This window comes from Sebastes umbrosus, chromosome 12 (genome assembly GCF_015220745.1).
Source record: "Sebastes umbrosus isolate fSebUmb1 chromosome 12, fSebUmb1.pri, whole genome shotgun sequence".
NCBI classification, from domain to species: Eukaryota; Metazoa; Chordata; class Actinopteri; order Perciformes; family Sebastidae; genus Sebastes; species Sebastes umbrosus.
Window position 1 is genome coordinate 18,070,475 of NC_051280.1, and position 17,266 is coordinate 18,087,740.

The 17,266-nt window shown below is 39.2% G+C and overlaps 2 protein-coding genes across 4 annotated transcripts; both read left to right on the plus strand.

Annotated features, from left to right (window-relative positions):
• The first annotated feature begins 4,025 nt into the window (after nt 1–4,025).
• On the plus strand, nt 4,026–9,657 carry LOC119499023. 2 transcript variants are annotated; one of them, XM_037788209.1, is made up of 6 exons: nt 4,029–4,470; nt 6,362–6,544; nt 6,641–6,898; nt 7,351–7,446; nt 7,693–7,710; nt 7,925–9,657. In XM_037788209.1, the coding sequence occupies exons 1-6, from the start codon at nt 4,392–4,394 to the stop codon at nt 8,008–8,010; spliced, it is 720 nt and encodes a 239-aa protein (XP_037644137.1). In that variant the 5' UTR covers nt 4,029–4,391; the 3' UTR covers nt 8,011–9,657. The 2 variants fall into 2 exon arrangements, with proteins under 2 accessions (XP_037644138.1, XP_037644137.1); XM_037788210.1 differs by lacking the exon at nt 7,693–7,710 and having other exon boundaries at nt 4,026–4,470.
• Nucleotides 9,658–11,097: 1,440 nt separating this feature from the next.
• cdc20 (cell division cycle 20 homolog) lies at nt 11,098–16,811 on the plus strand. Of its 2 annotated transcripts, XM_037788188.1 has the most exons (11): nt 11,098–11,241; nt 11,508–11,722; nt 12,243–12,385; nt 12,472–12,568; nt 12,671–12,796; nt 12,928–13,124; nt 13,228–13,322; nt 13,407–13,635; nt 14,858–14,983; nt 15,670–15,787; nt 15,925–16,811. In XM_037788188.1, exons 2-11 carry the CDS (start codon nt 11,533–11,535, stop codon nt 16,098–16,100), a joined length of 1,497 nt encoding a protein of 498 aa, XP_037644116.1. In that variant the 5' UTR covers nt 11,098–11,241; nt 11,508–11,532; the 3' UTR covers nt 16,101–16,811. The 2 variants fall into 2 exon arrangements, with proteins under 2 accessions (XP_037644116.1, XP_037644115.1); XM_037788187.1 differs by having other exon boundaries at nt 13,228–13,635.
• Nucleotides 16,812–17,266: the final 455 nt, after the last annotated feature.

The window sequence follows — 17,266 nt, forward strand, 5'->3', positions numbered from 1 at the left end:
GCTTTACTAAATTTCAGATGGAAATGTTGTTTTGACTCCATTAGATTTATCTGACAGCTATAATTATTAGTTATATTACAGATTAGAATTTATACACAAACCATGTGATCAACAAATAGACTATGATGCATTGTTCACCTACAAACATTACAATGCTGTTTGCATGCTAATGCATCAATAATAATAGTCCAATAATACACAATGATACCCATTACCAAAAAGAAGTTTATTCAAGTGTGCTATTAGTATACTTCTATTAAACTTGAAATAAGAGAGTATACCTTCAGTTTATGTTTTATGTTCTCATCAGAGATATACTTAACAAAAGTATACATAAATATACTTGGCTCATACTGACAAGTATACAGAAAGGGGAAAAGAAAAAGAAAAAAATCCCTCTCCCAACACGGACCAGGCTCTCTCCTGACGGGTCTGGGAACTGTTCAGAATGGGCAAAGGGGTGACAGTAGACACCTCCGACAAGCAGCCCCCTCTCCAGGGCTTGAGGGCTACTTAAGAAGGGTAACATGTCTCAGGAAACAAAAAAATACAAATGCAAATACAAATAAAGACCAATAAATAAAGACAAAATATCATAACATAACATTGTCGGACCATGAGATATTATAAGCAACCCCTGCCACGAAAAATACTCATCCCACCCCCTCTCTCTTTTTACCAACCTTCACCCCCCACAAACAACTGATTCATATTTGATCAGTGCTGCCTAGTTTGACCGTTTGGTCAGTGATTGACAGCCGGCTCTCATAGACAGCAGCTGGACAGCGGACCTCAGATCGGCTCTTACTGCTTATTTTCTTCCGGTCTGTGAAATCTTGCACATGCCGTTAGGAACACCGGAGGACACAGAGGCACAATATTTTTTCAGGTTACCTGTTTCATGTACTACTGTCAGGATATGACGACCGTTTTATAAAAATAACTTTTTAAAATCATATTTGCTCCAATCTCACCTACTTCAGCTTTAAGGAACTAAATGACATATGCCGCTATGTACAGCTACTGCCACAAAGTGGACCATGAGGCCACTATAGTATCAGCTACCTAAAAATCATCCCATTAAAGGGAATAACTGGCAGCTAGGCAACAATGAACTAATGCTATACAACCCATAAGTAGGCTATCATGACTACACACTGTACGAACAACAAAAAGCGCATGGGCATATTACCTGACTAAACTTACAGACTGAATATGAATACAGCAACATAACAATGGACAATGGATAATGACAGAAGAGAGGCGCATTGACTGCAGTAACATTGAGAACAGGCTCTACACAGGTGGAAACTAGCCTAGCAGACACTCAATTGCTCTTAAGATACTCTCTTGCTCTTAAGATAACTATACTATATATACACCATAGCAATGTACTAACAGTTCAATGGACGCACACAATAGTCAAACAAACACAGTAACACTTGTTTTGGGCTTAATTGGCCAAACTACTCTAACTCAAAAAAACTCTCCTCTCCTCCTCCTGGACTGCACTGGGAAGACAGAGCATACCACTCTAGAGGGGGGTGGAATAGTCCAAGTGGCGTTGGCCTTTGTAACAGACTGATTATACAATCGCTTCCCATCTGTCTTGCATACCTTTCGTTTTAAGAATCCGCCTGCAAAATATTGAGGCAAAGATCTGGTGACAACATCAGCTCCTAGATAATTATCCGTTACATGACATGACATGACATGACATGACATGACATGACATGACATAACATAAAAACACAACATACATATACAAAAGATAGACGGATAGCTCAACAGATCTAATCATTAGTATGCTCCTACTATACGCCATTTGTTTCTGATAACATAAACCTTTATGTGAAGCATCAGATATGATAACTATAGGAACATAGAATTCATACTTGACCTATTATTAGACTGGGAGAGATGAACAAAATGTACCTTATTATCAGAAACAACAGACTGTATCAGCCAGGATAACAACAAGTTAAAAGTTAAATGAACAATAACTGACAACATGCTAAATTAGGAAACTGGCAAAATATTTTTAGAAGCTGCATAGAATCACTGACAATCAGACAGCAGTTAGATTTACTTATTAACTCTTTTAAAATAAAAAAAATAACAACAAAAAACAAAGTTTTTTTTGTCTAGATAATAACTGGGGTTGGTGGTTGGTGATGGTTTCCCTGTATGGGGCTATTGTGACGGCCCCAGGGCCTCTTCCAGAGCTGGAGTGCTGTTTGGTGCTGTGCTGTTCCTGTGACTTGCAGTGTACTGGTCCATGGTGGGTTGGAGCTGAGGAGGAGGTGCCGATCAGGCAAGTGGAGACAGCTAGCCACTGTCCCCCTGCCTATAAGACCCGCCCCATCCTCATGGTCTATGGACGTCATTCCCCTGGCACCACGGGGTGCTAAGCCAGCTTGGTTGTGTTGCGTAGCTTGAGTTAAAACATTCTGAAATAGTCCTTACTTTACCTTTGTTAGCCTTCGTTTAAGTAACCACTGTTAACATCATTTGATTTTTGTCAAATAAATCATTGTTTGTAGAGACTTCCTGCGTGGTGGCTTCCTCATTTGTTGTGGCCTCAGAGCCGGGTCATAACACTATATAAAATGACAATTTTATTGATACATTTAAAAATGGATAAAGGACAATAAAGTCATTGTACAGAAACCTCAAACATGCCTTAAATTCTTCTTGGGACATGTTGTTATACTGTCCAACCATTTTGCAGGTGGTCTGTCTGTCCTGATACAGAGCGGAGGTCCCTATCCCACAAAGTATGTTTACCAGAAACTCTGAGTTTATTAGCCCTGAGTTGACAGGTTCCAGAAACAGAGATCACTTTATCATTCGGTCAGTTCCTATACCTCTTTCACACCGAGGACTCAACCAGGGTTGGTTGTGTGTATGAAAGGGTTAACCTGCGTTGATCGGCTCGCCGTGGGTCAGACCAGGGTCAGACAAGGGGTCAATTTCGATGTGAATTGCATGGCCACCAGCTGTGAGCGCATCTGTTTTAGAGCGTGTTTGCTTAACTTTTTATCTTTCCAAATAAACCTGCAAAAAGATCCATCTGTCACCTGTTCCAGCGTCTGTCATAAAGTGGCAAACCCAGTCCCAGCTCATTACATTATCAAGCAATTAGCAAACTATATTAAATATAATCTAATTTTATTATGTTTAGACAAGCTCTTACATTATCAAGCAGTTGCCACATGTCCAGCTGAAAAACTTTAGTAGGTCTACTGTATGAAGTAAATCCTTGCTGGGATGGTAGAGTGAGTGAAATATACATTTCAGTCTTCAGAAGTGTCTAATCCTTTTGTTGCCTATATTATCATATTAGATAGCACAATGTAGTCATTATGTAAAGGTCATATTGAATATTGCTCTACTCTACAGTCACTGTATTGTCAGGGTTAATGAACAAAATGAGGAAGCTTTTAAAACTCTATACAACATACATGCACATAACAGACATGATTTTATATTCTAGCCTAGGTTCTCAGACATTGATATTTGCTAAATACAACATCACTGAATTAACCATTAACTATTGACCTGAACAGTTTATGATGTGAATTATGATACATAATTTGGTTATGGTGGGAAGTGAGGCGCTTTTGCGATGGCTCCATGTCTGTAAATGTTCAAGGCTCCAAACTGTTCAAGTGTACCAAGTTTCATGCCTTTATGACAAAGTGAACATCATTTTCACATATCACCTGAAACCTGCTATCAGGCATTTTCCAACACTAGGGACATAGACCTTTAAAAAAATCACTATGAGACTTGGTCCCTCCAAAGTGGCAGGACCAACCCCCTGGCTCATGGACTATAAAATGTTTTTGCACTATGGAACTGTGATGCCGGAAACTTGAATTTCCCTCGGGATCAATTAAGTTACTATCTATCTATCTATCTATCTATCTATTTATCTATCTATTTATCTATCTAAATATCTATCTATCTATCTGTCCTCATCTGTTGCCATGGTGAATGACTACTTGTTGCCATAGTTACCACACTGAATCGATTAAAGTCGCCATCTCGGATAGTCTGGGTTAGGATTACTTCAGGTGCTTCTTTGTTTGTATTTATCTCACTTTCTGGAGCTCAACCTTGTTATATTGGATCTGTGACCACATCCCAGCTGTTAGCTACATTAACCAATCAGAAGCGAGACTGATGCACATTTAAAGAAAATGAAACCAAAGAGAGCAGTGCAGAGGAGGAGAGAGCTGCTGTGACCGTCTATTTGTGAAGGTTTTTAGGATGTACTAATAGTTACTCTTAAATGGCTTAAAACAATCCTTGTTATTTATAACTCTGGAGACGTCTGTCCTTCCTTAAAGGTTCAACATTGCTGGGTTTTAAGTCGACAACAAGAAATGCTAGAAATGCGTTTTCTTGGCATTGTTTTGCTCATTTTATTATGCGACTTCTCTCTGGGGGATCCTGTTCCAGTAGGTAAGAGGCTTGTCTCTTTGCATTGCACAGCTAATAAGTCACACCATGAAAGAATAATTGCACACAAATCTGAAAAACGGACTGTTATTTAAGGTTATAGCTAAGTGAACCCAAAACTGGTTTCACTGCAACTATACTTTTCCCCCACTACAAATGCAATGACTTGATACTTTGCATATTAATTATGCACAATGCATTGCAATAGTGAAAAGTACCAAACATTTAAAGTGGTTGGTCCTATGTAGTACCACTTTTATGTTGACCAACATTACAACATAAAATAATGTTATGTGAAAGCATCCAATTTAACACACTTCGTCAGAATGAGTGTTTTTACTTTTTACTTTACAGTTATAATCTATAAGATAAGATAAGATAAGATGAACCTTTATTAATCCTCAGAGGGAAATTCAGGTGTCAAAGCAGCAACATCAGCAAACAGAGTGAAACACAGGAGAGGTAAAGGTATACAAAAATGATAAAAACAATAATAGAGATATAAAAGATACAGAGTGAATGGGTGAACATAGTGTACACAGTCCGTCAATAAATAAATGTAATATGTACATATGTGCAGTCTATAAAGTGGTCTATAGGATGTATAGTTTAAAGTAAGTGTAAAGTGCGCCAGTGGTTAGAGTCCAAGATGGTTGCAGGTTACTGACCCAGGTGCTTTGTGTTGTGCCAAGGGGGGATGAGTCTATGACTGAAGGTGCTCCTCATCATGACTAGCTCATCATGGAGGGGGTGGGAGGGGTTATCCAGGATAGTGTCCAGCTTCCTCCTCATCCTCCCCTCTGCCACCACCTCCAGATCATCCAGTTCAGATCCAACCACAGAGCTAGCCTTCCTCACCAGCCTGTTCAGTTTGTTGGCATCCCTTGTGTTGGTGTTACCCCCCCCAACATGCCACGGCAAAGAAGAGGACACTGGCTACTACAGACTGGTAAAACATCTGCAGCAGCCTATTGCAGACGTTGAAGGACCTGAGCTTCCTCAGGAAGAACAGTTTGCTCTGTCCCTTCCTGTAGAGGGCCTCGGTGTTGTCGGTCCAGTCCGGTTTATTGTTCATGTGTTCTCCCAGGAACTTGTAGGTGTCCACCACCTCCACCTCCTCCAATGTTGAGCTGGAGGTGATTGTTATCGCACCATCCTACGAAGTTCTCTACCAGGGCTCTGTACTCCTCCTCGTTGTCATCCGTGATGCAGCTGATGATGGAGGAGTCATCGGAGAACTTCTGCACGTACCCGAGTAGAAGCGGAAGTCGGCGGTGTAGGTTTTGAACAGGAAGGGTGACAGCACGGTTCCTTGAGGGGCGCCGGTGTTGCTCACCAGCACATCTGACAGGATGCACTGCAGTCTGACATACTGTGGTCTGCTGGTGAGGAAGTCTGTAATCCAGGCCACCTGGCCATGGTCTACCTGCATCGCTGAGAGCTTCTCAGCTAGCCGGAGTGGCTGGATAGTGTTGAAGGCGCTGGAGAAGTCGAAGAACAATATTCTTACGGTGCTGTGCGGCCTCTCCAGATGTGTGTAGGCTCTGTGGAGCATGTAGATGATGGCATCATCCACACCGATGTTTCCCTGGTATGCAAACTGAAGGGGGTCCATTGGGTCGCTCACAAGGGGCTTCAGGTGCTGCAGAACCAGTCTCTCAAACCAGTCCATATAGTAAAATATCCATGCAGGACTACTTTTGAGTGAGTTACCTAACATTTGAGTATGTTCTGCACAAGTTACACTTTAAAGCCTATATTGAAATCTCCTGTTTCATTACATGAAAACATTCCTACAGGAATTTAAAGCCTGTGCTGTAACATTAGGACTTGATTCTTCCTTCCTTTTACTGTTTCACTGTTAATGCATGTATTTTGGTTGCTCCCCCATCAGATACCATCATAGTGCAGGTCCAGCAGTGGGGAGTGTTGGGTACTCAGCGGGTCGTGGACCAGGTCCTTCTCAATGGAGTCCCTCTTACTGGCAAAAGCCAGGAAGTTGACCTCATTATCCGAACCATGTCAGCTGATGCTCTCTTACTAACTCTTATCAGTGTCTACCAGACTTCAGTCCAGAGTAAGAAATCACAATGTACCAGTAATGACAGTGAAAACTGACATAATCAAAACCTCAACTCTGATCTAATCTCATGGCCTTTATCTTCCTCCCTAGTAAACCACACTGTCCTTCGTTCTCGTGAATGCATACTGGAGGGGTCTAAGCTGCACTGGACCGACCGTGTGTTCTATGATGGGAAAGTCTATCTGACTCTGGACCATACTGACACATGGACAGCCAACGTACCGGAAGCACTGGCCTTCAAAGTGTTGTGGGACCAGGAAGAGCAGCGCACAAAGACGGAGAGGACCAACCTTCAGGAGGGATGCGTCAAGCTGATGAGAGAACTGAGGCTTTCTGAGGAGAAATCAGGTTTATATATTCTCTCTGGCTTTTGAGAACAAATTTTGTAACTATCATCAATCTTTAAAAGTTGTAGAACCCAATGATTGCATGTTACCCACAAAGTAGTGCTGTGGACACCAGCTGTCAATGTTTATAATCAAATGACCAGATTTGTTTTTACTATAATAGCATATTGGAGCAAACAATATATGGTAGTTTTGACCATTTATAGGGTTGAAAATCAGGGGGGAAAAGCCTGAATGCCGCTTGTGGTGGTAGTGGTGGAGGCAGCTGATGCCATTTGACTGAAAGTCATAGGACACAATACATGCTAAAAAATGAAAGGGTTAAACAAAAGTAAAACATCAGTTTGTCCCTGTGATTGCAACAGTCCACCTTCACACACCGTTACCCATACATTTTTCAGTGGCCAGTTTGGTTGACATGCAGTTGCGTAACAGTTATATTTGTTTTTCTAGTTCCATGGATGCCTTATCCTCTGTTTATGATCACATTCTTGTCGCTTCTGGTGATGGCAGGACTAACCATAATCATCGTCCTCCTCTCCGAACATGGTGAGTAAATAAGAGTTTTACTTTCCGTTTGGATAATAATTAAACTAGTTGCACAGCCTGTTATCACAGCTACATACTTCACGATACAGCAGCATTCAGTAGAGTGCATTCTTGTGCTGCATATTGTCAGCAGGGACTATTTAATCATTACATCTGCTTTAATGCAACACCTCATTCACCCTCACGCTCACAGGCACATATTAAAGCATATTCATTGGCTTTGTCTTTCTCACACTCTCTTTCTAGGTTTTAGGCACCCTGGAGGTAAGAAAACAACAATCCCTATGTTTTCTCTTTAGTCACTGTAGACTACTCAGTTATATCTGGATAATCGTTTCTGTTATAAAAAAATAAGAATTTTATTAGGAGTGATACCCAATAATCTTGAACAGTGAGTGTGTAGCTCATTATGTTACAGACGCTTATTTGTTCTGTCATAAATTTAGCCTAAAATCCATGCCTTTTGATTTCCTTGCAGGTGTTCTTGGCTCGATTGTACATTACCCCAAAGACATGACTGAAACAGCTCCACACATGAAAGGCAGCGGTTACCATACCTTGTAATTCAAAGCTCCAGCTGAGGAACAGGGTCACGTTTGAGCTTTCTACTGACTGATGTAACACTTCCACTTCCTTCTGTGTACGGACGGTGTTGCTCCATGAATGTAACCAAACCTTTGCTACAGTACCAAAAGCCCACTGTGTGAAACACATGTGGTCTGGATTCCAAACTGCATTATTTTATGCACTTTAATGCATGTTTCACACTTTACACTGGTGCTTTTATTGCATATACTTTTAATATTCACACACTCACACACAAAGAAATGTAAACCTGTTCACTGCCTGCAGTAATGTGCAAGCTTCTTTTTGCACAATTTATAACTGTAAAGGCAGGCATTTAATAATTTCTGGACTAAGCTATTCAAGTAAACAACTTATGTGGAAATATATACAATACAAATGTCAAGCATGTACATAATCTAAAGCAAGATAATGTCACACATTGTCTTACAGTCTGTAGATATAACCAATTAAAAGGAATCTCTTAAATGAAGCGATTGAAGCGTTTGTATCAACAAACAGTGCAACATTGTGTTCTTTTGCCTCATCATATACTTATGAGATGGTGTAGTGGCCGTTTAACCATGGTCCAAGTTTCTTTTCTTTGTATTACGGCGCCATCTTCTGTTGTAAACAACAAAAATATACCTGCATAATACACTATTCAAAATCTACATAAACTATAAAAACAAACTGTTGTATGAATGTAAATTATATTAGAACTTATATATAACATGAGACAACAACATAAACATTTGACCAAATATAGATTTTTTTTTTATTTAATTATTATTTCATTGATGGTCATTGGTGCTTTAAATATACAGTATATATTTATATATACACCTAATTTTTCCATTACTTGTGTACATAACAATCTGGTCTATTCCTCACCTCTATTTCTCCAGCTTTGTTGTCCTTGTCCCTAGCTGTTATTACCGTGTAAGTACGCTCTGAAAGATGCATAAAACCAGAGTCAAATTCCACGTATGTATGTACTTGGCGAATAACAACTGATTCTGATTCTGAGGCTTAAGTGGCACTTACAGATGGCTTATAGCAATTGGAAAAGAGTAGGACAGTTGGACCTCATATATGATCATAGATTATGTGATGGTTCCATAATGGTTTGGAAGTTTAAACATTTGACATTATTTTCAATAATTATTGTTCTAAGTCTCCAGAAAAAAAGTAATTCTCTCACTGAATACAATCAACAGTTAATGTTTTTAAAAATACAATCAAAAAGAGCTGTATAAGCTGTCTCCGATTATCCTCCTACTTTCCTTGCACATAATCCTTCCAGACGGATGTGATGAGATATCTTTTGATATGTTTATTCAGAGACACAATGTTTCTTCTAATGTCAAGGTTAGTCTCTATGATGTAAACAATCAAGTGCTCATTAAGAGTGATTTATTTTATTTTCACTTTATTTCCCAAACCAGATTTAACATGTTCACAAACGTTTAGTGGGAGACCACTGAGAATGCATGCTGTCTATCTAATTTATTTTATTTTCAGCAATTTATGCTTCCTGGTTGATGCAAAGTGGTTGTTTATTCACAAAGGAGTCAGTTTGTATTATTCTCTATGTATTAGTAAAGTATTCTGAGTGTATTAATTAAAATAATCTCCAAAACATAACTCTAGTCGTATCTTTTGGGGGCTTTGATGATATTTTGGCACTCAAGCACACCATCCATTATGCATGACGAGGGATTTTCAACTAATTCATCAATAATTTTATCCCATTAATCTAATTAATACTTATACACTTAGTCATGTAATCATGCTTGGCTTCTAGTCAAAGAACAGAGAAACTAATGCTTGTTTTTACTTGATAACGTCTCTGATTTTAGCATTACTAAGACAAGCACATTTGGTTTAATCAAATATATTAAATTATCCCTAATGCTTGACATAAAAAAACAATGTATATTTCAATGGGTTAATGTAAATTTACAGTACTTCTATTAAGAGAATGTAAAACATCTTCTTTCTTTTTTTTTCTTTTTTACCACTGATCAAGCTGTAAATGGCTCAGCAATTTGTCAAACGCTCTCCTGAAGATTGTGAGAAGTTTTTGATTTTCTTAATCCAATCAGATAACTCCGCAATCACCAAGTCATGTTCATTATGGCTCTTTTGAATCAGCCTAATTTCTTAGAATCCTTATTATGGGCTACAGTGTGCATCACCAACTATTATATTGCAGATAGGCATTTAAAGATATTCCAGTATAAAATCAGTCTTCTACTAGAATAGAACAGAATATTTATACAATGTTCAGCATATAGTCTACTTCATTGGAAAGGTTAATAATTGGATCTTTTTGATGCTTCTTTGAATTATACTGTAAATTATAAAAATATTCCAATATTAGTTAATGTTTTTAGGTGTCATGCTGGAATCTCAGTGACATATATAAGATAAGATATTCCTTTATTAGTCCAACAGAGGGACATTTGCAGTGTACAGCAGCAAAGGGGATAGTGCAAAAAACAAGATGCATCAGCTAACACAGTAAAAAAAAGAGCTAAACAAAGTGTAACAAAATATGAACCATTTAAATAGAAGGAAGTATAAAAATAGTAATATATATGACTAAACTACTTCACCAAATCTTACTTCAGAAAATTTAGACTTCACTAGTTTTTCCTCTGTTTTTATTGCTTACATTTCACACAACTAAATCACAATCCTAATATCATTTTTTGGCCAATAGATGGCAATATATATTTTTGTGGGGAGGTGGATTGTCTGGTCGTCTGTAGAAGGAAACCCGCAAACTGCCAAATCTGGCAAAAACTCTCGCGAGACTTGCTGCCTGACGACCTATCCTAACCTTAATTATTCGAGGTCAGTGCCTAAAACCTTAACTAGTTGATGTCAATGCCAAACCTCAACCATTCGAGGTCAATGCTTAAAACTTAACTATTCAAGATCAATGTCTAATAAGAAAGTAAAAGTAAAAAACTCGCGAGAGTTTACCCCAACTCGCGGGTTACCTTCCTAGACACGACCGAGGAGGTCAGTTTCCTCCACCAATCACATTAGCGCATTTGTAAATGTTACCACAGCAACGCTTGGCGATAACGGCAGCTCCTTGAACGGACCAATAGCAGCAGCGCTTCCTGGGATTTAAACCGTGAGGCGTCGACGTCACGAAATTCAAAATTCAGAAACACCCAGTGTTTGCTAGAGAGTAGTCCACGTTGTTTGGAAGAGGTGAGATCATTTCGCTAATTTCGAAGTTATAAAAGTGATATTTTTGGTGGTAGTTGGTAGTGGTACTTTTTAATCGGTTAGTCCTCCTGAATTGAATGCTAACTGCTGCTTTTTTACTTGAGGTTAATGCCAACTTGTCCTCTTTTACTTTAGGTTAGCTAGCTAGGTTTGACTGCATTCGTTATAGCATCACCTGGATTAATGCAAAATAGTTATTGTTGCACACATGATCGCTTATTTTTCTAATTACCCTGATATATATACAGGTTGTGTGTGAAAACCTGGATAAAAATGGCTCAGTTTGGGTTTGAGAACGACATCCACAGCATCTTGAAGCTGGACATGCCCATCACTAACGCTCCCATGGCGAGGTGGCAGAGGAAGGCCAGCTCATCCAGCTCATCGGCTCTGAACGGGTTGTCTCCTGGCAAATCTGCCAATGTGTCACTCAGTTCATCAAAAACGCCGAGCAAAACACCAGGTAATGTGTGCCATTATATATCCCTACAACATACCACTTAGCAAAGCTCTGTAGGGCTGCTGCTAGAGTCCTCACTAAGACCAAGAAAGTGGATCATATCAGTCCAGTTCTGAGCTCTCTACACTGGCTCCCAAAATACTCCTGCTGGTTTACAAAGCACAAAATGGTTTAGGGCCAAAAAACTCTGTTCTTTTAAATCAAAGCTTAAAACTTTCCTGTTTGCTGCTGCCTTTTTATTAAACCAAATAATGATCTTATACTGCATTAGAGCTTTTACTCTTGTGTGTTATACTCTATTTTAGCTTCCATCCTAGCTTTTATTTTTAGCTTGTTTTTATGTTTTTATAACTGTTTTAATTATGTCTTAATGTTCTTTTGCATTTTGTTGCAATGTTCTTGAATGTTTATGTAAAGCACTTTGAATTGCTCTGTTACTGAAATGTGCTATACAAATAAAGCTGCCTTGCCTTGCCTATACATCTGCAAATGTTAACTCCTGGGGTATTTTTTTGTATCATAGGCAAAAATAAAAAGCAAACTCCTTCTAAGATGGGGGGCGACCGCTTCATTCCCTTCAGAAACAGCAAACAAATGGATGTGGCAAGTTTCCTGCTCTCAAAGGAGAATGAGCCTGTGGACACAACCAATACAACAGGAACATCAGTAAGTTATTATTTTTGATACATTTTCTTATGATCCTTTAGGGAATTAAAGATTTTATTGATCTAAGGCTATATGTGTCTTTAAAGGAAAGCCAGAAAGCCTGGTCCATGTCACTAAATGGATACGACATTGAAGAAGCAAAGATCCTGCACCTTGGAGGGAAGCCGCTGAATGCTCCAGAAGGTAAGGATATATGTGTGTCGTGGTGCTTGGCAAGAATATTGCATGAATAAAGAAAGTGAGAATTTTTTCAAATTGATAATCTTCTTTTTGACTATTTTACAGGCTATCAAAACAACTTGAAAGTCCTCTACAGTCAGGGTGCAACTCCTGCCTCTGTCAAAAAGACAAGATACATTTCTTCTACTCCTGATAGAATCTTGGACGCTCCTGAGCTTCGAAATGATTTTTGTAAGTTTGACACTCGAGAGGTTTTTCCTTTTTATACTAAATATAAAGTTTTTGTACATACATATTTGATCTTTGTGTAGAGGCACTCCTGTGCACCTAGCAAGCATTCATTTGATCCCTTTTTTTTCCAGATTTGAATCTGCTTGACTGGAGCAGTCGAAATGTTCTTGCTGTGGCGCTTCATAACAGTGTTTACCTGCTGGATGCCAGTCAAGGAGACGTTACTCTTCTCATGAAGTTGGAGCGTGAGGAGGACTACATCTGCTCTCTGTCCTGGACCAAAGAGGGAACCTACCTAGCCATCGGCACCAGTGACTGCAAAATTCAGGTGAGTGTGCTGATGAACATACCAACCTTGGTTCATAAGGACACATGGCAATCGAAGAACTGCTTCTTATTTTGTTTCTAATGGCACCTTTTTGTTTTCTTAGCTGTGGGATGTCTACAACCAGAAGCGTCTACGCAGCATGTCCAGCCATACGTCTAGAGTTGTTAGCCTGAGCTGGAACGACCATGTTCTCTCCAGGTACAGTGGTTTCCTTATTTCTGCTGCAAAAGACAAAAACTTGCATGTATTGGTTGGACTCAAATATGTTTCTCTCCCTCCTAGTGGCTCGAGATCAGGACACATCCACCATCATGATGTGAGGGTGGCAGACCACCACCTCTTCACGCTCACTGGTCACTCACAGGAGGTGTGTGGGCTGAAATGGTCCCCTGATGGGCGCTACCTAGCAAGTGGAGGCAATGACAACATGGTGTATGTATGGCCCCGTGTGCAGGAGGGCACCGCCAGCCAGTCGGTCTGCAGCTGGAGTGAACATCAAGGAGCTGTCAAGGTGAGAAGCTTCATGCTTGTACTAGTAAACAGAATTTATTTGAGCAATTTGCCAAAAATCCAAGACAAGATTTCTCATGGGTCCCATTTCAGAAAGCAGGTTTAACAAACTCAGCCTGAACTCTGAGTTGACTAATCATTAGATTGGAAACTTGGTTTACGGTTCCAGAACAGCCGATCAGAGTCTGTTCAATCAACTCTGAGAAGGTTGAACCTTAACATAAAAAGCCATCATCAATGAAGCTCTGATGATATGATTCACCGTGGCAACAGGTGAATAAAAGGCAGAGCCTCTATTTTAATGCAGTGGACGTAGAGATATTAATGCATGTATATGTGGACTGTGCACATTAACTGTATCTTCAAAAAAAGTCAGAGCAGAGAAAAGTGTCAATAATAGAATAAAGTTTTATTCAGTGTTGTCCATTAATTAAACTTTTACCAGACTGACCTTTCCTTAATGGATGATAAAGTGGTGGAATCTGACTGTGTATTAGACTGTAGCCTACATTACATTTTAAATAGATTTGTTCAGCTTTAACCTGACCCCGTCAGGTTACCAGCAGAACTGAAGATGAAAAAGTATAGTTAAAGATTTAAAAATATATCCAAACATGGTGATTTGGTTGAAAGCTCACAGTCTGATCCAGTAATGTGTTTGGTGATTTAATGGTTAAATAGAATAGATTTTAAATTGTAGACCTCTATTTGGATCTTGGCTCAACAGCACTCGGTGACTTTATTTCAGCTACTTTAACAAATGTATACAATTTAAACAGTCACTGAAATGCTGTTAAAACACATTCCGACTATATGCAGCCTATTTTAAAAAAAAAACTCTAGCTCCATTCTGCAGCTGCACCATGATCCTGCTCACTATATTATTATATTAACATATAATCTCCAATATTATAGGAATTCCGAATTATGTTCCATCAGTGCGACCAATCACATCATGAGTGATGGAGAAAAAACAGGAGGCAAAACTGGCTGAAGGGGGGCTTTAAGTTGACTCTCTTTCTGGAACTGAAAACCCAGAGTTTACCTCATCTCTGGGTTAACGAACACAGAGTTTTCGCTAATCTTGCTTTCTGAAATTACTCTGATCATTAGCACAATAACATGTTTTTTTTTTTTTAAACTGACAGGATAAAGTGTAAATACTGTTTGTCATGAATTTTTCGTGTGTAAAGCTTGAAACTCACTTTTGGATGTGTTTCTAGGCTTTGGCCTGGTGCCCGTGGCAGCCCAACATCCTTGCGTCTGGAGGTGGTACCAGTGACCGTCACATCCGCATCTGGAATGTAAACAGCGGCTCCTGCATCAGTTCACTTGACACTCAGTCCCAGGTACCTACAATCTGCTAGACCCTTTAGTTTCAATGGTTATTCTCAGCCAAAACTGTACTTTGATATTGAGAAAATGTAGTTAACTTGGAGGTGACAACTGTACATATAGATCCACATCCTCCCACTGTATAAAAGTGAAGCCAAAATATCCCGGATACGGGAGCAGTAATCTTGAGATTTTGATGTAATTTGGAGCCAGAGTCTGCACAGTAGTTGTCAATCACAAGCCGAGCACAGCTGCAGCTTGCAGCCGCGCGCCATCTAGCTGCTACGTTAGCACCCCGGTAGCTGTTTGGGTGGAAAGACACCACAATTAACCATAGTATCTCTATAACTACATTTATGATCAAATTTGACACATGTTCTATTACACCGACTCACGACGGTTATGGAAAGTTAAAGTTACATCTCCTCTCTCGTACAATTCCCGAGCCTCCGGCTGCACGTCTACTTCACTCAGAGCAGCTGCCAATTATGACGTCTCATCTCCTTTTTATAGCATCAAATAACTAATTAAAACTTATTAGAGAGATGAACACTTGAACATACATCAGCGTGATACAAACTAACTAAAATGACAGAAACCATATTTGGGGGGAAAATGTATTTGATGTGTACTTTCACTTTTTAGTTTGGCTATCAACGTGGGCCTTTTCTCAAAACGCACATGATTACTTGCTTTTCAGATCTCGTCACTGGTGTTTGCACCCAACTATAAGGAGCTGGTCTCTGCCCATGGATATGCCCACAACAATGTCGTTATCTGGAAGTACCCCGCTCTCACCAGGGTTGCAGAGCTCAATGGTAAGTAATTTGTTTTTTTGGACTGGATTGGCTCTGTACTTGTTCACACATACTTAACTTTAAGGAAATGTCCAGTGAACTGTAGCTGTACTTGATGCTTTCTGCTGGTCTAAGCAAAGTAATGCTTGTTGTTTTAGGCCACGAGGACAGAGTTCTCAGTTTGATTCTGAGCCCAGACGGCTCCACTGTTGCAACCGTTGCTGGAGACGAGACTATCCGTATGTGGAAGAGCTTCGAAGTGGATCCAGTTAAGAAGGCCAAAGAGAAGCTGGTCAAAACAACTAGCAGGGCCATTCATCAGTCGATCAGATAAATTGCTTTGTCTTGATTTTAGAGGACATTTTGGTCTATGATGAAATTATGTGAAAATGTTTTATTTAATCCACAATAAAGATATCTACCCTGTCGTTTAGCTGTAACTGGCAACTCACTGCTCCTATTGGGACTGTAATAGGTTGTTAGTCTAAATTGTTTATACAGGTCTGCTAATGTGGTACAGTACATGTGTTGAGTGTCGGTTTTTAAGTGTATATATGACCTTCACTTAGCTTTTAATTTATAATCCGGATGCATTGTATACGTCAGACTGGGTTATAAATAAATGGTTTGATTACATATGTGCTTCTGTCAGTTAATTGGCATGTGTTTGTACTGCCATGTTAGAAACTGTAGGGCTTATTTGATAACATTAATCTCTACCACCTGCCAAACCAACAGAAGAATACAAAATTGTTTATCCTGCAGATGGGTTTTTCCTCCCCAAACACTAATGGTGCTGTTGTTTGATCATTAGCTTAGCTGTGGTTTAAGGTTTAAGACTCTCTGTCTGGGTCAATGTCACCTTATTGTTGTGTCCTCAAAGGCTGCGATTTAAACTTCACCTGTGGTTTAGTCTGAACCTGGTTGCTGTGTGTTCTTTAGAAATCTCCTAAAATAGAGTTCACTGTTTCTGAGATTTAACTTAAACCTGCTGTGTGTATATATTAAGTGAAGTTTAAGCCATTAAATTACATAATTACAAAAATGTCATTATTTATTACATTTTTTTTTTTAATGACAGAAACGGGGTTACTGATTATCTGACAAACAAAATTTAATTTATCATAAGTTGATTGACTGGAAAGGAGTTTGCCAGTAATGTTTAAGTTGCAATAAATATCCCAAATGTATTGTCAGTGTTAGCTGTGTATTTGACAAATTTGAGACTGCAGGAGATTGAAGGTATTTGCAGAGGCAAATGTTCTATATGATTTACATCTGATCTAATTATTTTGAACAATATTATTTATTGATGGTTAAACCTGCAGTTAGTTCAGCATTATTGGGGAAAAATTCCAAAATAACTTTCAGCATATAGTAATTCAAGTGTTCTGCAAGAAAACTAAACTTCTGCACCTTTTCAGGCTTTAAAAAAAATCTACGCCCTGATGGGAGACTTTGGCCAATCACAGGTCATTTCAGAGAGAGCGTTCCTATTGA